General features: G+C 38.7%; 1 protein-coding gene across 1 annotated transcript in view; it reads left to right on the forward strand.

Moving 5' to 3' along the window:
• Positions 1 to 23,897, forward strand: part of HUWE1 (HECT, UBA and WWE domain containing 1, E3 ubiquitin protein ligase) — a 152,855-nt gene that overhangs the window by 67,374 nt on the left and 61,584 nt on the right. Inside the window, exons 20-29 of the mRNA XM_011991999.1 lie at positions 2,144 to 2,250; positions 2,443 to 2,620; positions 3,755 to 3,846; positions 4,859 to 5,070; positions 11,008 to 11,065; positions 12,511 to 12,687; positions 15,386 to 15,631; positions 16,723 to 16,856; positions 17,604 to 17,698; positions 19,948 to 20,139. Of these exons, the coding sequence (XP_011847389.1) occupies positions 2,144 to 2,250; positions 2,443 to 2,620; positions 3,755 to 3,846; positions 4,859 to 5,070; positions 11,008 to 11,065; positions 12,511 to 12,687; positions 15,386 to 15,631; positions 16,723 to 16,856; positions 17,604 to 17,698; positions 19,948 to 20,139 (1,491 nt within the window). The remainder of the gene's footprint in view (positions 1 to 2,143; positions 2,251 to 2,442; positions 2,621 to 3,754; positions 3,847 to 4,858; positions 5,071 to 11,007; positions 11,066 to 12,510; positions 12,688 to 15,385; positions 15,632 to 16,722; positions 16,857 to 17,603; positions 17,699 to 19,947; positions 20,140 to 23,897) is intronic.

Below are 23,897 nucleotides of genomic sequence, written 5' to 3' on the forward strand. Positions count from 1 at the left end.
CATTCTCCTGCCTCAGCCTCCCGAGTAGCTGGGACTACAGGCGCCCGCCACCTCGCCCGGCTAGTTTTTTTGTATTTTTTAGTAGAGACAGGGTTTCACTGTGTTAGCCAGGATGATCTAGATCTCCTGACCTCGTGATCCGCCCGTCTCGGCCTCCCAAAGTGCTGGGATTACAGGCGACCTCTTAATAAAATAACAGGTTTGTTGTCTTAGTAATTGCTTGTAGAACACTAATTTTAATTTTTAAATACTCAATTTTAGTGGCTCTATAGAATTCATACATTTCTACAAATGTAAGTCAATCGAGGGGAGTGTCATATACCAATAGGAACCCCAAAAAGGACTTAAATTTTTCAGAATTTTATAGCCCATGAGGGAATCCCAAAGGCCATTGGAAACTGTTGGTCCCCGGTAATTACTATATATCTGCCATTCCCCTAGCATTTGGGATAAAGGAGAGATGCTATATTCACCAACTTGAATAGAAAATCCTCTGGTTTCTTTTAGATCTTAGGCATTACCATAAACAAGTTTGTTCTGTATACATGGTTTATGGGTGTTGTATGTATATTCCTCTTTGTCAGATTTTTAAATCAAAGTTATTGTAGTTATTGTAGTCTTATGAGTTGGGAAGCCTTGTCTTAATTATTCCTGGAAGGTTTAATAAAACTTTTGGCTTGGTGCCTCTCTATTACCTGGATTTTTTTTTTTTTTTTTTTTTAACTTTTAAAAATTCTAGAACGGGCGCGGTGGCTCACACCTGTAATCCCAGTACTTTGGGAGACGGAGGCAGGCAGATCGCCTGAGGTTAGGAGTTCAAAACCAGCTGGCCAATCTGGTAAAAACCCCATCTCTACTAAAAATGAAAAAATTAGCCAGGCATGATGGGCGCCTGTAATCCCAACTATTCAGGTGGCTGAGGCCGGAGAATCGCTTGAACCCAGGAGGTGGAGGCTGCAGTGAGTTGAGATTGTGCCACTGCACTCAAGCCTGAGCGACAGAGTGAGACTCCGTCTCAATAAAAAAGAAAAAATTCTTGTTATTGGTCTAATCTGCTCTGCTGTCACTTCCTGAGATTTGATTTTTATGACATTTTCTTATTAAACTATACATTTCACTTGTTGGCATACACTTTGTAGAATATATTTTTCTGTATCTAGTTAAATCTCCTTTCTCATTCCTCACGTATGTTACTGCTCTTTTTTCTAATTTATATTATTTCACTTGTTGGCATACGCTTTGTAGAATAAACTTTTTTTTTCTGTATCTAGTCAAATCTCCTTTCTCATTCCAAATCTATATTACTGCTCTTTTTTCTAATTTATATTGTTGCTTTTATTTTCCATAGGTTTATAAGCTTTTCCAGTGTCTTCACAAAGCTAGATATTGGCTTTGTTTATCTTTTTTCCTTTTAGTTTCGGTGAATTCTTTTTTCTGTTAATTCTTCATAGCTTGTTTGGTTACTTTTTAATAAATGCCTTAATGCTGTACTATTTCCTCTTGAGTAGAGTTTTTCCCATGTTCCAGAAGCTTTGGTAGTTATTACTGCAATTTCTAAATATTATAATGTCAAAAACTGGTCAGATTAATACTCAAGGACTCTCACATTGCTGATGATAGTTTAAAATTGTTGTACGAGGCAGTTTATCTATTTTCATCAGTTAAGCTTGCATTTGCTTTAACCCAGCAAACCTACATCATAGATTTTTTTTCCTGTTAAAAGCAGACAAAAACGGGTATGTGTTTAGGTTTATCATTTTCACAATTGAGGAGTGATTTCTATACATGTGGTACATGCGTTTAGTGGAATAGTAGGCAGCCATTCAAAATGAATGGGTCATTGTATCGGGAGAGTACATTATACAGTATAACAATTGTGGGGAAAAGCAAGATATATAAAACAGTGTAACCTCATTTATGTAAAAATATGCCCATAAAAATCCTGGAAGTGTAGTCACTAGATTCTTTATAGTGATGAATCTCTGATGGAACAGTATTGCGATCTTTAATTTCATAGTAAGCACAAGGGTTTAAATTGCTATACATTGAGAGTGTATTTTTTTTTTTTTTAAGCTTTTGATGTTTTGTTTTCAATTCCTGTGAGGAATCTCTCAGTTTTCCATATTTTCTCATCTTTTTTTAGCTACTGAAGTGGTGACTGTGTTTGTATTTCAAGAACCATCACTGCTCTCCTCACTCCAGGACAATGGATTGACAGATGTCATGCTGCATGCACTGCTTATCAAAGATGTAAGTCTTTTCTGCTACTCGGTAAAGAATGTCTTAGGGAGTTAAAATCCTCTCTCTTCTGTGTGTAGTGTTGAATCTAATGGGGACCTGGTTGTCAAAATTCCTTCCGTCTCAGCTTGATACGCATGGCCGGATTTTCCTAGCATCTACACTCTTTTAGATGCATTCAAGTTCACTTTGTTTTCTCTCTAGGTTCCTGCTACCCGTGAAGTCCTTGGCTCCCTCCCAAATGTATTCAGTGCACTCTGCTTGAATGCCCGAGGTCTTCAGTCTTTTGTTCAGTGTCAGCCTTTTGAACGCCTCTTCAAAGTTCTTCTGTCTCCAGATTACCTCCCAGCCATGCGGAGGAGGAGAAGTTCTGATCCCCTTGGTAAGTTGTTAAGATTTATTTTATAGTAGAAAATTGATTTAGTTTGCAAGGAAACTCTTCCTTGATCTCTCTCATCATTTTACTGATTAGGTTTGCTAAGTTTAATGGAGATTATCATAATACATTCTATTATAATTCGGAAGGAATACTTCATCTTTAGCTTCTCTGCTCATAATATTTCCATGCTTTCTCAACAGTTCACCATTGCATTGTCATGGTACTGGTAGAAAACAGGTATTAAGAAGCAGTGGTAGATTTCCAGGTTCACCATCTAGTCTGCAGCAATGAGAAATATGGAGTCCTGAGGTGTTCATCTGGTAATCTGGTGTTCTAATGTCCAACTCTCTAAGATAACGACACATGGATAGTTTTTTTTACTCAGTATACTTGAGACCAGATCATTGAGAGATTATTAGCAAGAAGGTAGGGCTCCAGAAAGATTACAGTTTTCAAAAATGTGCTTTGTACTTTTCAGCCACTGCTGTAGCATTTAGACACTATCATTCTTAACTGGAGCAGCCAGAGGGTTAATGGTTTGTACATCTTTCTTCTCTCTCACTCTGTAATACTAGTTTAGATCTTGACAGCAGAGATTGCCAGAGTAGAGTGCAGCACACATAGTTACTTTAAAATAGTTTACTAAACTGATTCCTTCCTTTTCCCCCGTAATTTGGGGGATAGGGGCTGGGTGTAAATTCTTTAAAGAAGCTGTGGCATTAGAAAATCACAACCAAAAAAAAAAAAAATAGAAAAAAAAAAAATCACAACAGCCTGGCCTGGCACGGTGGCACACACCTAGCACTTTGGGAGGCCAAGGTGGGCAAATTACTTGAGCACAGGAGTTTGAGACCAGCCTGGGCAACATGGCCAAATCCCATCTCTACAAAAAATACAAAAATTTCTTCAGGCATGGTGGCGCACACCTGTAGTCCCAGCTACTTGGAGGACAGGTGGGAGGATCGCTTGAGTCCAGGAGATCGTGACACTGCACTCCAGCCTGGGTGACATAAAGTCTTTTAAGAAAATCATAACCAGGCTCAGTTTTTTCTTTCCACCTTATGTTGGTACAGAAAAGAGCCCAAGCTCTATTTTCTTCAGTCTTTCTAATTCTAACAGTTCATTTTTTGCCTTAAGGGGATACTGCATCCAACCTGGGGAGTGCTGTCGATGAGCTCATGAGACATCAGCCCACCCTTAAAACAGATGCAACGACTGCCATCATCAAGGTAGAAAGTGATAAGGATGTGATCATGAGCATGAGAGAGCAGAGAAGGGGAAGGTTTTAGAAGATTTGGCCTACTGGATGTCATTAGGATTCTTGGGCTATAGCTATAAGAGCATTATGTCTGCCTCATTGTTTCCATGTCCTTAGGTTGGTCCTTTATAAAAAAAAAAAAAAAGGTTGTCATTTTAGTTCATCTTAGAAAGAAGTCTCTGTTAAAAGTTTTTTAGCCTGGGTGCAGTGGCTCACGCCTGTAATCCTGACACTTTGGGAGGCTGAGGCTGATGGATCGCTTGAGGCCAGGAGTTTGAGACCAGCCTGGACAACATGGTGAAGCCCCGTTTCTATGAAAAATATAAAATTTAGCCAGGTGTGGTGGCGTGTGCCTATAGTCCCAGCCGACTCTGGAGGTTGAGACAGGAGAATCACTTAAACTCGGGAGGAGGAGGTTGTAGCGAGCTGAGATCATGCCACTGCGAGACTCTGTCTCAAAAAAAAAAAAAAAAAAGTTTTTTAGGTCGAGAATTGTTTTCCTTAAAAAATTTTTTCCATTTAATGTAAACCTCTATATAATGATTTCTTTTATGTATTATATGGACAAGCAGACATGGCTTAGATTAAATTTGTAAAATGTATTGCCCTTTCTAGTCTCTGTTTGTTGATCCCTGTGGCTGTCCCCCACCCCGCCTTATTAGCTCTGCCAGTTTCCTTTTAGAATTGTTATTGAAACTAGTATATAAGTTCCTGGTGCTTGGTGAATTGGGAGAGGGAGTCAGATTTGTCAGTCGCTTATACAGCCCTGTGACCCTCAACAAATTACTTAAGTTTGCAGCACGTCTCTTCCCTTGTTTATAAAATGGAATTAATGACCATATTCTGGGAATGGTGTATATAACATGTATATGAAGTGTTTGGGCAAATATACAACACATAGAAAATGCTCTAAATATGTTATCTGTCTCCTCCTCCCCATTCCATGATTGCTAATAAGTAATCTTATTTCCTGTGCCTTTCAGTTACTTGAAGAAATCTGTAATCTTGGAAGGGACCCCAAATACATCTGTCAGAAGCCATCAATCCAGAAGGCAGATGGCACTGCCACTGCTCCTCCCCCAAGGTCTAATCATGCTGCAGAAGAAGCCTCTAGTGAGGATGAGGAGGAAGAGGAAGTACAGGCCATGCAGAGCTTTAATTCTACCCAGCAAAATGAAAGTGAACCTAATCAGCAGTAAGTGTTTACAAAACAGATCCTCTAGCCGTGTAATCTTGGGCATGTTGTCACCTCTCTAAGTCTTAGTGAACACTTTCATCTATAAAACACAAGAGAGTTGTATTAGATCTTTTTAAAGTTCTTGCTGGTTCTAAGAGTGTATTAGTTTTTCCTTTTTTGACCCTTGTGTGTTATTTTTGCTTTGGTATTTAATTGTATTAGTTGCCTTAGGAAGTGATCTTCTTTTAAAAAAAAATTTATTTATTTTTAATTTTTATTTATTTATTTTTTTGAGACAGAGTTTTGCTTTTGTTGCCCAAGCTGAAGTGCAATGATGTGGTCTCGGCTCATTGCAACCTCCACCTCCCGGGCTCAAGCAATTCTCCTGCCTCAGCCTCCCAAGTAGCTGGGATTATAGACACCCACCACCACACTCGGCCAATTTTTGTATTTTTAGTAGAGATGGGGTTTCATCAGCCTGTTGACCAGGCTGATCTCGAACTCCCCATCTCAGGTGATCTACCCATCTTGGCTTCCCAAAGTGTTGGGATTACAGGCGTGAGCCACTGCACCCAGCCAGGAAGTGCTCATTCTTTTTTTTTTTTTTTTTTTTTTTGAGACGGAGTCTTGCTCTGTCACCCAGGCTGGAGTGCAGTGGCCGGATCTCAGCTCACTGCAAGCTCCGCCTCCCGGGTTTACACCATTCTCCTGCCTCAGCCTCCTGAGTAGCTGGGACTACAGGCGCCCGCCACCGCTCCCAGCTGGTTTTTTTGTATTTCTTAGTAGAGACGGGGTTTCACCATGTTAGCCAGGATGATCTCGATCTCCTGACCTCGTGATCCACCCATCTCGGCCTCCCAAAGTGCTGGGATTACAGGCTTGAGCCACCGCGCCCGGCCTGAAGTGCTCATTCTTAAAAGCTGTTGATGAAATTGAATCAGAATTTGGTCTATCAAGTTAATGGACTTTGCACAGAGACCTTATTTTCCCTTTGTTGATTTAATATTCCACATCATTGACTGCTTGATTTTTTTCAGGCACGTGTGAAACACATTGTACTTTTGAAGCCTGTCTCCTAAGAAGTCCTTAAGGGGTGTGTGAGGATTTGTTGTTGCTTGTTGTTTTTTTAATTTTTGTTCATTTTGTTACTATTTGTTCGTTCCAGATTATTTGGAAGGCTTTGGAATTTACTGTATGACTGTAAACAGTCAAGAATTGAGTTCTTAGATGGAAGCAGGGAGTTTGCTTAAAGGCTGCTGACTGTTAGGAGGTAGTCCACCAGGCTCTTTGAGCAGTATTCACATACCGGGGATGAACTGTAACTCTATACCTGTAACTTTTAATCACCTGCATGCTGAAAATGGGATTGATCCTTCTGGACAGTCATGTACTCACTCATTCAATAAGTACTCTTTTATTGTGTAGGTAAGTCATTCTGAGAAAAGCTTGAGCATTTTAGGCACAGATATGAATGCATTTGAGCTGGTCCTGAATGGTACCTTGGAACTTAAAATTTAAGGTGGAGTAGACAGCAGGAGCAAAGGCCTAGAATCCAAAACTGGTATGTCCTCTTGGAACTCTAAATAGTAATGAGCCTGTGGGTATCAAGTGTTTTAAGGAGAGGCATTAACTACTAAGTATATTACTTTGTTGAACACATACCTTAGCCTCTCTGAGAAGGCAAACCTACCTTCATTCTAGCAGTACCTTTTGTTCTCTTTTAAGTGTTCTTTTTCTAGAAGAGGAGGACACCCTGGAAGAAAGCATGACATTTTTTTGTAGACGAGTCTTAGTGCTTTCTTTGTCACACCCTTGAATGTCAGTGACCCTACTGGAGTGGGGTTCCTTTTCCTGGCTACAAATAAGGGAAAATTTTAAGACATAGGTGGTAGTGGTTTTAAGTCAAGCTTATATATATTCATCTGCATGTGACTTCCCTACCTGGACATTTTCCAGATGCCTTACGTCTGATGTGCCCAGATTTCAAGCTGTCGCAGTTAATCAGCATTTTCTTCACTACCCTCATTTGTTTACCCTCCTTTCCTTTCTCAGGATATCATGTATCACTGTGTTCTATCCACAGCCATCCCCATTCCCATATCACCTCCTTTTCCATCCACCAGATTTCTGTAAGGCCAGTTCAAATGTCTTATTCTTGAAGGAGTTTTTTTTTTTTTTTTAAACTTCCAAATCAGAAGTCAATCTTGTGTTCTCCCAACAGTTTTGTTAAAATTATTCATACATGTTAATGGTTTTCCTCACTCACCTATAAGCTCCTCAAGAGCAAGACGTTGCCTCATTCACCAGTATATCCCTATCACTTTGTATAATAGTAGGTAGTCAGTAAGTTTGTTTATTGAAATGAATAAAGAGCCTTAAATTAAGGATTCCTGAAGTCTTAAATGCTTGGAGAGCTAGGCCTAATGAGACGTGAATGAAAATGAAGAGAAATTAGAAATATAAACCCAGTAGCATTAATATTCTACCATAGTGATATTTATATGTAACTTCTAAGATGCAGAGGACTCTAGTAGTTACTGTACCCTAGTATCAATAGTTTTCTACATTCTGAATGCTCATCACTACCTCATTTGCGTGATCCAAGAGTCTCACAGATGTTGACACATGTATTTTTTCACTTCTACCATCTTCGGAAGCCTAGATTGGGTCACTAAGTAAATTATTAGGGCAGGAAGAAAAAGCAAGAGACTGTCTAAACTCAGCTTCATTTTGAAAACCACAATATATTAATAGCAAAAGTTCTTTTTATCTTCTATCCCAGGCAGTTGTTATGGGGGAATTTTGTACTTTCTCACAATATGGTGAAAGGGCTTAGAAAAATTGGGAATATGTGTCACGCTTCTCCCCATAAGTCTTGTCCGTCCCTTCCTCTAAATTCAAAGTTCTTCAGTGGAACTTCCGAATTTCTGTTTCCCATGCTCTCATGTTTTCCAATGCCTTACCCACACGTAAAATGATTAACTCTTATCTTTATTTTATTTTATTTAGTTATTTATTTATTTATTTTGAGATAGAGTCTCACTACATCACCCAGGCTGGAGTGCAGTGGCACGAGCTCAGCTCACTGCAACCTCCGCCTCCCGACTTCAAGCAGTTCTCGTGCCTTAGCCTCCTGAGTAGCTGGGATTACAGACACGTGCCACCATGCCTGGCTAATTTTCGTATTTTTAGTAGAGCTGGGGTTTTGCCATGTTGGCCTCAAACTCCTGGCCTCATGTGATCCACCCACTTCAGCCTCCCAAAGTGCTGGGATTGCAGGTGTGTGCCGCCGCACCTGGCCAATTTAACAGCAGTTTAAATTCAGGTATGATTTCCATACAGATTCTGCATTTCCAGTTTCCCTGCCCAAAATTGAGGCAATTTCCCTGTCCCAAAATCTTACTTCTGTCATATTATTATGTCTATTCCAGAATATGTTTAAATAAAATGATCATATAAAGTCTTATGTGTATATTATATCTGACGTATATATCTTCTTGTATCTAGCTTCTTTGTTCGATGTGTTTTGGAGGTTCATCCGTGTTATTGCATCTGTCAGCAACTTGTTACTTTTCATTGCTGAGTAGTATTCTGTTGTGTGATAATTGTGTAGTGATTATCCATTTTCCAGTTGATGGACTTAGGTTTCTGGGTTTTTTCGAGGCTTAGACAGTACCCTTTCCTTTTTTTTTTTTTTGTTTTTTGTTTTTTGTTTTAAACAAAAAATCAGCAGCTAGTATTTGCAAATGGCGTTTGTATTTACTCTTGAAACACATGGTTTTGTGCTGGAGATCTGGAGTATGGAAACTTAGGCACTATAGTCTACCCCCAATACATAGGGTGCCTTTCTACATTCACTCATTCACCACAAGTACTTCTAAATACCTGTCTTTTGCTCCCTTTCTTCTGCCTTCTAAATTGTTTGATCTCAGAAAAGCTGATATTGCTAGGGATGAATATACTTGCCAGTAAGTAACCAGGGTTTGTAGTTGTTGCATCACGGTTCACTTTGTGATTGATTCCATTAGTGTGCCTAGCTTACCACCCACCACTCGTGAGCAACTTGAAAGAAATGGGCTATATAAAGTCTTTGTGATCGTTAGAACTCGAATAGCAATTGTTTGGACTTTAAAGGTAATGAGTCCAGAGACGCAGTTGTTCCCTGAAATGTGGTCCACTGGGAGGGCTCCTTCATCAGAGTGAGCTGTCTCCTCAAAAGCTGGAGGAAGCACCTGACCACGCCCCCACCCCGAAAAACCCCATGTACATCATACTATGACACTAAATTGAAATCCTTTACTTTCTGGGCATGGGCTGGGGCTCCACCATCATAAATACAGAAAATTGACGAGAGTTTGGCAATGTGTATTTGTTTGGGGAAAGAGAGAGAAACAGGAAGTTTAGGACTTTTAAGTTGAGTCCTGTTGGAAAGAGTTGATCATTTTGATTATTCCTGTATGGCTTCTTGGGCCTGAGAGCCAAAAGATGAGGGTAAGGAGAAAAGTGGTACTGAACAAATTTATTCCTGGAATTATATTAAGAACCACTATTGGTTTGCTTTCTCTCTGTTCTTCTCCCCAGTTTCCATGTAGCAAATAAAGGGGGTATATAGGTCTCATTTGATTTTACTACTTAGGCTCTTTGCCATCATATCTGGCTTCTTCAAAGGGTTTGGTGTCTCTGGGCTGGATCCACACTTGCACTCCTTATTGATAGAGGTGGATCTATAGGTAATTGATACAAGTAACATGGAATGCTGCAGTGGTTCTGAGGAGGAAATTAAGGTTTTGTGGTCTTCTCATGGAATCATTTCAATCTTGCCTTATAGGTATACTCCTTTTCTACAAAGTTCTTCCCCACATTTTTCATTGAGGAGGTTCACAACATCCTACCCAAACCCTGGTTCTGGGTATTTTTGTCACTGAAGTCATTCATAATGCCTCTCCACTCTCTCCTGTTCTAAATTCTGCTGCCAAATGTTCTTGTGCCTGGCAAATCTTTGTTTACATTTTGTCTTGCTTAGAGATGAGAACTACTAGCTTCTTGCCAACTTTCTTGTCTTCTTCCTCTACCTCTCCCTCTGTCTCTGCCCCATCCCACTCTCCTGCACCCTGCCTAAATCTGTTTCAAGGGCCTGTGTCCAAAATGCTCCATTTTCTAAAGTATTTGTTCCTTCCTGGGGTTTATCTTAGAGGTAATATTTTGTTTCATCACAATATACTATATGTGTAGTTTTTTACATTGAGCTGCATTTTCTGCAGCTATGGTATGTTGTAGTCTTCTCATCTGCTGTGCAGTATTGAAGCAACTGAAAAGACAAAAGACCTGATCAGTTTTTCGATAGTTCAGGAACTGTCATGTGCAAATACCAATTGTTAGGCCAAGGAGGCCTCAGGTGTATGAATCTTTGAACAAAATTAAATTCTATTTCCTATTCTCCATAACTTTAAACGTGATGCAAAAACATCATATGATGTTTAAGTGTCTCTTTGTCTAGCCTCTTTCTTCAAGCAGATGTTGAGTCTTTTAATTGAACTTATTTTAAATGTTTTCATATGGATAAATTTCTCCAACAGTAGTTTGCCAAAGATAGGATAGTTTCTTTTGTGATGTATACAAATGTTGAGTTTTTAAAGGCTTGGTTTTCCCCTTTATGCTTTCAACCTTAGTCAGGCTAGGAAAGGTAGATTCAGGATTGATTTCAGCTGTTCTTTTCCTGTGGCATATGAGTCTAAAGGCTCGTCTCTACCCCATAAGCCGGGAAGTAAAGGCTGCAGTGAGCTGTGATTGTGCCACTGCACTCCAGCCTGGGTGGCAGCAAGACCCTGTCTCAAAAAAAATGAGCAAGTAAATAAATAGAAAAAGATCTAGAATTTTATACAGTACCTCTTCCTCTGTTCTCTTAATATTGGTATTGTGAATTTCTGTGTAACTCACTCTTTTCTCCCCTAACAGGGTTGTTGGTACAGAGGAACGTATTCCTATTCCCCTCATGGATTACATCCTTAATGTGGTAAGATTCAACACAGGGCAAACTGAGTAAAGGTGTATGTATGCTTTTCTGGAAAATGTGTAGTGTTATCAGAGTGCAGTAATTACCGTATTCATTTTATTTGGAATCCAATTAAGAGGAGAAAGATGTGCCATCCTTTTGTTTTTGTTCTAGACTGGTTTGCCAGAAATTAGCCAACATGACCCCCATTATTTTTTATTCCGGATTTTTTTGTTCACTGTTACCATTCTTCATTAGAATCCAGACAGGATTCTGTAACAGGTTTTGTTTTGCCAGTCTGGTACGGGCTGATCATCCCAAATCCAAAATGCTCCAAAATTTGAACCTTTTTGAGTACCAGCATAACACTGAAAGGAAATGCTCACTGGAGCATTTTCAGCCTGAACCATATAATGCAAATATTCAAAAATAAAAAATCTGGCCTGTAATCCCAGCACTTTGGGAGGCCGAGACGGGCGGATCACGAGGTCAGGAGATCGAGACCATCCTGGCTAACACGGTGAAACCCCGTCTCTACTAAAAAAAATACAAAACACTAGCCGGGCGAGGTGGCGGGCGCCTGTAGTCCCAGCTACTCAGGTGGCTGAGGCAGGAGAATGGCGTGAACCCGGGAGGCGGAGCTTGCAGTGAGCTGAGATCCAGCCACTGCATTCCAGCCTGGGCCACAGAGCGAGACTCCGTCTCAAAAAAAAAAAAATAAAAATAAAAAATAAAAATAAAAATAAAAAATCTGAAACATTCATGGTGCCCAAGCGTTTTGAATATGAGATATACAACCTGTAACATGTTTTCCAAACGTGTCCAACATATATTTTCCCCTTTTTTTCTCCATTACTTCCGGAGTATCTCACCAAAAAAGTGAAGAGTTTGAATTTTCCCAGAATTGTTTACCAATAAGGGAGAGACCTCTTAGCATTTGTTTTAGCCTACTAATCACTTCCAAGACTTCCAGAGATAGTTTCTCTTGTGCCTGTGTGTTTATTGCCCACATTTTACTTTTTTACTCTTAAAAAAATTCTGTTTGAAAGAGACTCTTCCAGAGATCAGCGTTTCATTTGCATTATAAGCACATTTGGGGGAAATTTTCCATGATGTTTGCCTGCAGGAGAAAGGCAGGCAAGGAGCACTAAATAGCAAATTAAGAGATTAGACATGATTGTACCACTAATTCATAATGTGGCCCTGAGCAAGTCACTTAACTTCTCTGTTATCTCAAATTATCTGACTCTTGGTGTGCTTGAAAATGTAGATTGGGCAGAAATCGTAGATATTCTTTACTTCCTGGATGTTTTAGAGTCCGTATCATACATCTGGTTTATCTGAGGTTTTGATACTCTAGAAAACACTGATATCATGACTAGAAGGCTACCCCATCCTTATTCCAGGCTGGCCTTTTAGTTCTACCTGTCAGGCTCTAACTTCTTTAAAAAATTTTTATTACCTAGATGAAATTTGTGGAATCTATTCTGAGCAACAATACAACAGATGACCACTGCCAGGAATTTGTGAATCAGAAAGGACTCTTGCCTTTGGTTACCATTTTGGGTCTTCCCAATCTGCCCATTGACTTTCCCACATCTGCTGCCTGTCAGGCTGTTGCAGGTGTCTGCAAATCCATATTGGTAAGAAGCATCTGGCCAAATGTTTTCATTTCTTTTTGGAAATCAATTTTGCGATACTTCTGTATATATGTTTTTACTGTGGTCTCCCTTCAACTAAAAAATAATGAATAAATTTGTGTTATGTTGTATAAGTGAATTTTGTGACTAATATATAGTGTGCCATGTTATTTCTCATTGAAAAGTCAAAGTATTTTTTCTTTGTTCATCAGTTTGGTATGTAGTTCTACATCATTAGAGTTTATTGGAGGGAAAAGTGTATCTCCAAGAAAGCTTTTCTAGTTGAGTTTTATTAGTATGTCACCCTTCTTTGTTATAGGTGCTTTTTTAACACATTTTATGTTTACGGTTATGTTTGACCATGTGTTTTCCTCCCCTTTCAAGCTTGATAGTCGTGTATTAAGCATAATTGACATGTAGTTCATTGCCGATATTTAATTCCCCCCTTTTCAAGCCCAATAGTCATGTATTGTAAGCATAGTTAACATGGTAGTTCATTGCTCATGTTTTGCCAAAAATGAAGCTTCTTTATTTTTTCATAGTGGTAAACTACACATAACATGAAATGTACCATCTTAACCATTTTGCAGTGTAGAGTTCAGTAGTGTTATGTGTATTCATATTGATGTGCAGCCAATCTCCAGAACTCTTTTCATCTTGCAAAAATGAAATTCTGCCCTTGAACTTCTCATCCTCCCTTCTCCCCAGCCCCTGGCAACTACCATTCTACTTTTTGTCTCTAAATTTGACTACTCTAGGTACCTTATATCAGTGGAATCAGAAAATATTTGTGTGTGCGACTGGCTTTTTTCACTTAGCATAATGCCCTCAAGGTTCAACCATTATGTAGCATGTGTCATAATTTCCTTCCCTTGTAAGGCCTAATAATATTCCACTGTGTGTTTATACCACGTTTTGTTTATCCATTCATCTGTTGATTGACACTTGGGTTGCTTTCACCTTTTGGCTGTTGTGAATAATAATGATGCTGTGAACATGGATGTACATGTAACTCTTTGAGACTCTACTTTTAATTCTAATTTTCCCACATCCTAACCAATACTTATTTTCTGTTTTTTGATAATAGCCATTCTGGTGGGTAGGAAGTGTATCTCATTTTGTTTTTCACTGGCATTTCCCTAATGCTTAGTGATAACGAACATATTTTCATGTGCTTGTTGTCCATATATATATCTTCTTTGGAGAAATGTCTATTCAAATTCATTGTTCTTTTTTAATCGTGTTATTTGTTTTATTGTTGAGTTGTAAGAGTTGTGTATTCTTATACATATATTAATACCTGATATTAATCTCTTCTCAAGTATATGATTTGCATATATTTTTCCTGTTCTGTGAGTTGCGTTTTCGTGGTTGTCTTTTGTTGCACAAACATTTTTAATCTTGATAAAGTCCAGCTTCTCTTTTTTTGTTTTTGTTGCCTGTGTAAACACCTGTGTTTTTAGTGTCACATCCACTAAAACCGTTGCCAAATCCAGTGTTTTGCAGCTTTCCCACTATAGCATCTTCTAAGAGTTTTATAACTTAGCTCTTATATTCAGGTCTTTGATCCATTTTGATTAGATTTTTTATACGGTAAAAGTCTGTCCTTTCCTATTGCATGGTCTTGGTACCTTCGTCAAAAATCATTTGACCATATATATGTGAAGATTTAATTCTGGGCTCTCTATTCTGTTCCATTGGTCTTTATGTCTGTCTTTATGCCAGTATCACAGTTTTGATTACTGTAACTTTGTAATAGAAATCAAAAAGAGTGAGACCTCCAAAAATTTTCCCCCAACTTGTTTTGGCTATTTGGGGTCCCTTAAGATTTCATATAAATTTTAGAAGGGATTTTTCTATTTCTGCAAAACCAAAACAAAAAACAGCATTGGAATTTTGATAGTGATTGCATTAAATCTATGAAACTCCTTTATTAGCTGGGCTGCAGAGTGTAAGTAATTCCTGCTGAATGAGAAATCCATTTGCTTACAGACTTGGAAAGATCCATAATTGTGACATGACTTCATTTAGTTTATTTTGTTTTACTCTTTGAAATACTGAATTAAATGCTCTTCATCAGAGAGAGAGGAAAATATCTTTATCCTACCTATAAGATACTGTGGAAGCATAGATAGATTTATTTAAAACCATAGGTAGGCACATGATTTCTCCTATCTTTGCATGGCAAGTGATGGTGTTTTGCTGTCAGATTTTTCTCCAGACTTGAGCAGAAATCACAAGGGACATATAATCCTTGGGTTGTCTGATAAAAACAAATCGCCTACCTGATTCCTATCTCAGAATAATCTCTCTTGTTTTAAGAAGAAAAGAACAGTATAATAGTGATTCTCTTCCATGCTTTGGAACTTTGCCTAACATGGTTTCCTATCGAGCAAAATTTGGAATTAATCCTATAGTGTAGAGTCCTTGCTGTAACAGTATTCAGTTTGACCGTCATAAGCTTTTAAGTGTTATTGGCTCACCAAGTTTGAAAGTAGTATGTTGCTCTAGAAACAGATGTTAAGTATATTGTACCTGACTTCATATTTGGGTTCCACCATTTACCAGGTGAGAGATCATGGCCATATCTAAAATCTGGGAGACTTCCATTTAATTGTCCACTTCCGTTGTGACTATTAAACGACATGAAGAATTTGAAGTTCATTGTATATTAACACTTTAATTATTCTTCCTGTTTCAGACACTGTCACATGAACCCAAAGTCCTTCAAGAAGGTCTCCTTCAGTTGGACTCCATCCTCTCCTCCCTGGAGCCCTTACACCGCCCCATTGAATCCCCTGGGGGCTCAGTGTTGTTGCGAGAACTGGCTTGCGCAGGCAATGTTGCTGATGCTACCCTCTCAGCCCAGGCCACACCTCTGCTGCATGCACTCACTGCTGCCCATGCCTACATCATGATGTTTGTTCATACTTGCAGAGTTGGACAGGTAAAAATAATCTTAGGGGTGAACATATTAGTTTAAAGGCAGTGAAATATTTAGGGCATACACTTTAGCAGGGTTACTGTGCTTGAAAGGAGGTCTGCCTGAGGTAGCAGCTAAAAGAACAGTTTAATTTAGGATGAGATTTTTTTTCACTGTCAAAAAGTTGAGTGACTGTATAATTTATTATGTGAAGTGGACTTTCTTGAGAGCAAAACAGGTTATTACAGACAAACATCAGTTGGGTATTCATCTGGCCTTAGTACTTTCTAATCTTTCCGCGAGTCCTTATAGGTCTGATAATTGGATGGCATAGGTAGGACATTTTACCAAAGAACATTTAAATCAATAGTAATTAACAAATTACTAAAAATTTTCTACATATCAAACGTTTTGCCTGCAATCCATAATCCATAGGTCCAGAAAGAAGGCATTTTGTGTATGTCCTCACAGTTTTACTACATTTATTCCTCAGATAATTGATTCTAAAGATTAATGGTATCAACATTAAACAAAACAGGGTTCAACAGTCCTGTTTTATGCTATTGAGCAGGAGTGTGTTCTCTGTTACTTGTGAATCGATCAAATCTGAAGTAAAAAAAAAAACAGCACAATTATAAACAATTTAGAAAATTAAATTACTTAAATTTTAGGGATTGATTTTTATGACTTTATTAAATGAAATAAAATGAAAAGGAAAATTTAAAGTAAGGAATTAAATAAATCTAGGTATTTACTGAAGTAAAGAAATTGGATGGAAATAACAATACCCCCAACAAATAATTTAGAAAGTAGTTAATGAACCTGTAAAACCGTTTCTTTGATTCAGAAAAAAAGAGTAGCCTCTGATACCTTTCTTTCACTTCATAAAAAACAATGATAAGGGATGTTGTGGAAATAATTTGTAAATGTTGTAACAGAGTACCTTGTGGAACTGTCGTCTTGAATGTGGACATTTTGATGAGGTGGATAACTCTGAGAATAGCAATGAAGAAAAATCCCTTATTCTTATAAAACTATTGAAGGTCTTTTTTTTTTTTTTTTAAGTATAATTGTTAGAAAACATCCCAAAGGTGAAATTCTTGTTATGATTGCAGAGTGAAATTCGTTCCATCTCCGTAAACCAGTGGGGCTCTCAATTGGGTCTGAGTGTTTTGAGCAAGCTGAGCCAGTTATACTGTTCCCTGGTGTGGGAAAGCACTGTCCTCCTCTCTCTGTGTACCCCAAACAGGTAAGAGAATGGCTCTCTCTCTCATCACTTTGTTATTTAAGTTCGGTGAGCCTGGAGGATTGCTTTGGTTGGGGATAGGAGGGTATGGAAGAGAGTTCAGAGGCTTCCTTGTCCTTCCCTCTTCCCAGCCTAGGAACTTGTTGACAAATTGTAGCATTTTGTGCATCTTTAATTTGATATACCAAGTATGCTTTGTCGGCATGGTAGAGGTTTAAAATGTGTTCCCGTTATTAGCCAGATATAAAAAACTGAGTTGAGGCCGGAGGCGGTGGCTCACGCCTGTAATCCCAGCACTTTGGGAGGCTAAGGTAGGTGAATCACGAGGTCAGGTGTTCAAGACCAGCCTGGCCAACATGGTGAAACCCTGTCTGTACTAAAAATACAAAAAATTAGCTGGGCGTAATGGCGGGCGCCTGTAATCCTAGCCAGTTGGGAGGCTGAGGCAGGAGAATCACTTGAACCCGGGAGGTGGAGGTTGCAGTGAGCCCAAGATCATGCCACTGCACTCCAGCCCAGGCAAAAGAGGAGTGAGACTGGGTCTCAAAAAAAAAAAAAAAAAAAAAAAAGTGTTGGAAAGCTTGTGGGGTGCTACCTCAGGAATTATAGATGCTTTGTTACATTCAGTTTAACCTACCTGCTATTGGAGGGATAGTGTCAGCCAAGCAAATTAGAGACCATTTATAATATAAGAGGTGAACTATCAGTATATATATATAATTTTTTTGCTCAGTATTTCTCTTGTTGCAGCCTACCATCTGGGTGTGAATTTGGCCAGGCAGATATGCAGAAACTGGTTCCAAAGGATGAGAAGGCAGGTACGACCCAGGGCGGAAAAAGATCAGGTAACTCTAAGAAACTAAAATGTTAGTCATTAATTCTGAGTTTTGTTCCTATGTCTTTATAGGTTTATTATGAAAATTTTTAGTTAGTTCTATCATCCATAGTCTAGTTTTCATCCTCTCACTAATTTTTAGTCATTTCCTACATAAAGACGTATACATAATGGTAAAAGTTAGAAAATGTAGTTGAAAGAATTACCCATATTTCTGCCACCCAAAAGAAAACATTTTGAAAGTGTCTGCCCATCTTTTTTCTCTGAGTGTATTTGTCAGTGTCTTAGATAAAAACATTTCGTAGATCTCTTTCTTCACTTACTGTTAAGTACCATATAAAGGTACACGAATTAACTATTCCCTGTTAAGTTTCTAATATGCTGGGTTTTTTTAAATGAACATTTTTGTGTTTACTTTTCTGCAAATATAAGATTGATTCCTACAAATTATTGTATCAGAGGGTATTAACAAATAATTTTTAATGTGGCTACTAGAAAATTTAAGTTGTATATGTGTTTCACGTTATATTTCTATCGACAGTGCTGCTTTGTAAAGAAGATTGCTTTTATGTTATCTCACAATAAAAATTCCAAATTTTGGCGAGGCTCAGTGGCTCACGCCTGTAATCCCAGCACTGTGGGAGGCCGAGGTGGGCAGATCACCTAAGGTCGGGAGTTCAGACCAGCCTGACCAACATGTAGAAACTCCGTCTCTACTGAAAATACAAAAAATTAGCCGGGTATGGTGGCACATACCTATAATCCCAGCTACTTGGGAGGCTGAGGCAGGATGATCGCTTGAACCTGGGAGGCGGAGGTTGCGGTGAGCCAAAATCGCGCCATTGCACTCCAGCCTGGCCAACAAGAGCGAAACACCATCTCAGAAAAAAATAAAAAATAAAAATTCCAAATTTCAGTAAGTAGAAATCATACACAATTTTCTGACTCTAATGCTACAAACATAAAATGAATACGAGCAACTTTTCCAGAATGTTTTTTCTCCTGTGTTCAGTATCAACGAGGAAATTAAAAAAGGATAAACTATTAAGAAAGCAATGAAGGTAATTCTGTGTATCCAAATGCATCAGACCAGGCACAGTGGCTCACACCTCTAATCCCAGCACTTTGGGAGGCTGAGGCAGGTGAATCACTTGAGCCCAGGAGTTTGAGATCAGCCTGGGCAACGTGACAAAACTCCATCTCTGCAAAAAAAAAACACAAAAATTAGCTGGCCATGGTAGTACATGCCTGTAGTCCCAGCTTCTAGGGAGGCTGAGGTGGGAGGATTGCTTGAGCCCAGGAAGTTGAAGCTATGGTGAGCCATGACTCAACTCAAGCCTAGATGACAGAGTGAGACCCTGTCTAAAAAAAAAAAAAGTCTCAGATATGCTTAAAACTTGTACAGAAATTACTAGAAAGGGAAATTTCTAAGGAACTAATAAAGCTGACATAGGCTTAGAACCAACAAACAAGGACTTACATATGACAGCTGGTTATTGTGAGGGATGGGATAACATTAATAAAGTATAAAGAAACCTGACAAAATGAGAATCTCAAATTTAGTGAAAATATACCAAATTTAACTCAGGGAAAGAATAAATTTACTAAGAACTGAGAATGAAATTAGATTCACTGTCAAAGAATTGCCTAACATATATTTTTTCTAGCAATTTATTTAACACATTTAACAAAAATGACTCAACTTCTCCAAAGTTTTTCTGGAATGCTAAGATTAAAACTTGGTGAGTTGTTTTATAAGTTTGCATAAAGCTCATTCTTAGATCTAAGAGCACACATATACCAAAGAAAAAGACGCATCTCACATTCATATACATAATTCTTAAATGCTAGGGAATAAAATTCTCCAGTGGCAATCTGTGATGTCCAGTTTGAACTTAACAAGCTGTAACATTCTAGTAGGGCATCCATATTGACAGCACTGGGCACTGTGCACACTGTAGTCCATGTGAATGGTACCCCTTGGGTTGAGCTGTGCCTATAACAGTCTTCCAAGGTAGCCCTGGGTTAATACTATTCATATGCTGTCATTTGAAGATGTCAGCATTAGGTACTTAGAACTCCAAACAGAGGAGCATATCAGTACAATACTTGGGTTGTGTTTTTGTTTTTCAAATTTAGGAAGCCATGGGAATTGAAAGAGTAACAAAAACTGTAGGTAATCTTTGTTGATACTTCTCAAGGAACCAGGTAAATGTTGGCTCTACAATGTCCTATTGCTCCCCTCTTATACATCTGTAGATGGGGAACAGGATGGAACAGCTGGAAGTATGGATGCTTCTACCCAGGGCTTATTAGAAGGCATTGGGCTAGATGGTGACACGTTGGCTCCCATGGAGACAGATGAACCTACTGCTTCAGACTCTAAGGGCAAATCTAAAATCACACCAGCAATGGCTGCCAGAATTAAGCAAATCAAGCCTTTGCTATCAGGTGAGTCATTCTCCTTTCTCCTACCTTTTCTGGCTTTCAGTCGCTTAGTCCTGAAACAGATTGAGTTAGAAAGGCTATGTTGTTTCATTTAAGGAAGTTTAAAACTTCTGTGACTCATCTTTGTTGAGTGGCTGCTATGTGACAGGCTTTGTAGTAGCTGCTACAGATACAGAGATGACCGAATCCCTTCTTGAGAGCCGTATCTGCTACCCTCCCTTGTTTAATTTCTTCCTCTTACTTTTCGACTATTGCATATTGCTTCTGCTCCTACCATTTCACTGAAATGTCTCAGCAAGGCATCTATAACATCCTTGTCCTAAGTCCCTTCTCACTTGTCTGCCGCATGGTAGTTGACCCACCATCTCCATCTAGAAATATTCTTCCTTTGGTGTTTGTGTTATTAAGCTATCTTGATTCCCTGTTAACTATCTAGCTATTCCACCTAGTCTTCCCTTTTTGTGTTCCTTGAACATACCTGGCAAGAGACATAGTCTGATAGGTGTTTTATATTAAAGTCACTTTGGCAGCTTTATTGAGACTATATTAGTAGCATATAAAACTGCATTAATGATTTGCACTGGTCTGTCTTTGCCCATTTTTTCCCCCTTTAATGTAATACCAATGTTTGGGAACCTATTTGTGTGTTCTTAAATTGTCGTCACTTTCTGGCACCTTAATTTAGTGAAAAATGGAGACCTAACTTACAGGAATCTGGGGCCCTTCGTAAAAGCAAACAGAAAATGGCCTTTGGTGTTTCCGTTTGTTATCTCAAATTCCCATTGCGTTTTACATTTTACTCTTAATTAGTTTAATTCTCCATTTATTTTAATTTGAAAATCTACCAACGTTATCTTCAAAGGAAAATTGACCGTGCAAGAACATGTACATATTTCTCTCTCCTTGCTTTGTCATACTTCTTTGACCTTGGAGCATTCAGGGGTTTCTGTGTGAACCCAGTCCATGTACTGTTTCTCTCTGGTTACTGGCCTTTTGCCATCCTCTTGTCTTTGGACTACCGCCACCCTCTTGTCTTTGGACTACCGCCACTTTGCTATCTGTTCACCTGAAAGCAGTGGTGAGAAAGTGTAAACCCAATGATTGGATTCATTAGGTTTTCAAGTCTGGGTATACCCATATCCGTAGCCTGTTCCCTAATTAGGATAAAGAAAGCTTAATTTGGATGTAATAGGAAGAAGAGTGTTTCCTTGTTCCTATACTGCGTACATTTGAGCTTATTACTAAATTTGAGCAGTGTATGTAACCTAGGCTCAAGTAGAGCCTGTTTTTACACAGTGAGTTTATATGTGCATGTACATCCTGAGAAGAGATAGATTTAACCCTTGAACAACGTGGAGTTGAGGAAACTCCTCCACGCAGTCAGAAATCCATGTATAACATTTGACTCCCCAAAAAACTTAACTACTAATAGCTATCTGTTGACCAGAAGCCTTACCAATAACATAAACAGTCAATGGACACATTTTGTATGTTATATGTATTATATCCTGTATTCTTAAAGTAAGCTAGATAAAGGAAAATGTTAAGAAAATCTTAAGAGAAAAGTATATTTACTGTTCATTAAGTGGATCATCATAAAGGTCTTCATCTGGGTGGTCTTCACATTGAGTACGCTGAGGAGGAAGAAGGAAGTGGGGGATGTTGGTCTTGCTGTCTCTGAGGCAGTAGAGGCAGATCAGGTAAAGGAGGTAGAAGGAAAGGCAGGCATGCTTGGTGTAACTGTGGAAATACACGGTACTTTCTTTCTGACTTGGTTGCTTTTTCATGCCTCTAAAAATGTTTCTATATGGTACCAATCTTTCTTCCACCATTTGCTTTAGTTTCAGTGCCCATATCATAGTAAGGTCCACATCATAAAAGAAGTCAAAAGTATTCTTTAGTAATCAGAACCCTCTGCCAGATTGTCTTATGTCACTTTGATTCCTGGCACTGCTTCTATGTCTTCTTCCTCATCATTTGGTATCCGTTCAGAAGCACTCATCTCTATCAAGATGTCTTCTGTTACTTGCTCTGGCGTGGTGTCTGTTAGCTCTTGAATTTCACTAAGATCCATATCCTGAAATTCTTCACCCGTCACCTTTTATGCCATATCCACAAACTCGTGATTTCCTTGATTGGCGCTGTCATAAATCCTGTTAAGTTCTGCACAACATCAGGACAGTTTTCTCCAACAGGAATTTATTTCAGGCTTGATGGCTTTTTCTCTAACAATGGTGGCATCTTCAGTGGTGTAATCCTTCCAGACTTTCGTGATGTTCCCTCTGTCAGGCTTCTCTTCCACAGCATTAATAATCCTTTCCTTAGAGTACTGTGTGTAATAGCCTTAAAGCCCCTTATGACTCTCTGATCTAGAGTCTGAATTAGAGATGTGGTTTTAGGGAGCAATTAGACCACTTCAGTGCCTTTTGTGTTGAATTCATGGGGCTCTGGGTCACCAGAGGCATTGTCTAATGTCAAAAGAACTTTAAAAGGCACCCCTTTACTAGCAAGATACTTCTGACTTCAGAGACAAAACATCAATGGAACCAATCCAGAAAAGGGATCTTGTTGCCCAGGCCTTCTTGTACAACCAAAAGACCAGCAGCTGGTAGTTTATCTTTCTCCTTCAAGGCTCAGAAGTTAGGAGCTATATAGGTAAAGGCAGTCCTGATTATAAACCCAGTAGCATTTGCACAAAATAGAGGAGTGAGTCTGTCCCTTCCTGCCTTAACTCCCTCTGCTCACTTCTATTTCTTACTAATAAATGTCCTTTGTGGCCTTTTCTTTTTCTTCAAAATAGGGCCCTTTGTCTGTATGAAAAACCCTTTCAGGCGGATACCCTTTCTCAGTGATGTTCTTAGTGGTGTCTGGGAACTAATCTGTTGCCTGTTGGTTGTCAGAAGCCGCTTCTTCTGTTATCTTGACATTCTTTAAGCCAAACCTCTTTCTAAAAATTATCAAATTATCCTTTGCTGGCTTCTCCAGCTTTAGATCCTTCACTTTCCTTTTGCTTTAAGTTTTCATATAGTGAGTTCATTATTTTCTTGAATTGCAGTAGAATCTATAGGTTTGTCTTTATTATGGCAATCCTGTACCCACATAAACGTGCATTTTCAATATGAAATAAGATTTCACAAAAGTGCAAGCTTTTCAAGCCTGCTGGTGTAGCTGCAGCAGCAGCTTCACTAATTTCCTGTTCTTTGTTTAACAATGATCTTTACACTAAATTCATTTTTCCTGAAGTGGTGGGCAGTCTGTAATCCACATCAAGCAATTCAACTTTTTCTTGAAGTGTCATGATTTTTCCCTGCCTCTTGGGAGCACTTCCACCATCACTAGTGACACTTCATATGGGGTCATAGAGTGACCCAGGTTTATTCCAGGTTTACGGTATTGCAGTAAACATGAAAAACAATGTGAGAACCATGAGAGATCACTACACAATTTATTGGAGAGATGAACTGTTCATGTAGAAGTGCTTAGCCTCACACAGTGTTTTAAGCATATTGTGGTAACACTTGAGCTCACCACAGTATCATGGTTACAGTGTCGTGGCTACAAAATTATTACAGAGTATAATATGTACTAAATTTTATCCAGTTATTCAATTCTGCTTGTTTACTGCAAATGGCACCGTATATAAGTGTATGTGTGTGTGATAAATATTAAATTTTTATAATTTGTGTATATTTTATGGTAGTAAATGATAAAATAAACTAGTATCTACATATATTTTATACATTTGTGACATAACTTTTTGT

Source organism: Mandrillus leucophaeus, unplaced genomic scaffold (genome assembly GCF_000951045.1).
Source record: "Mandrillus leucophaeus isolate KB7577 unplaced genomic scaffold, Mleu.le_1.0 Scaffold400, whole genome shotgun sequence".
NCBI classification, from domain to species: Eukaryota; Metazoa; Chordata; class Mammalia; order Primates; family Cercopithecidae; genus Mandrillus; species Mandrillus leucophaeus.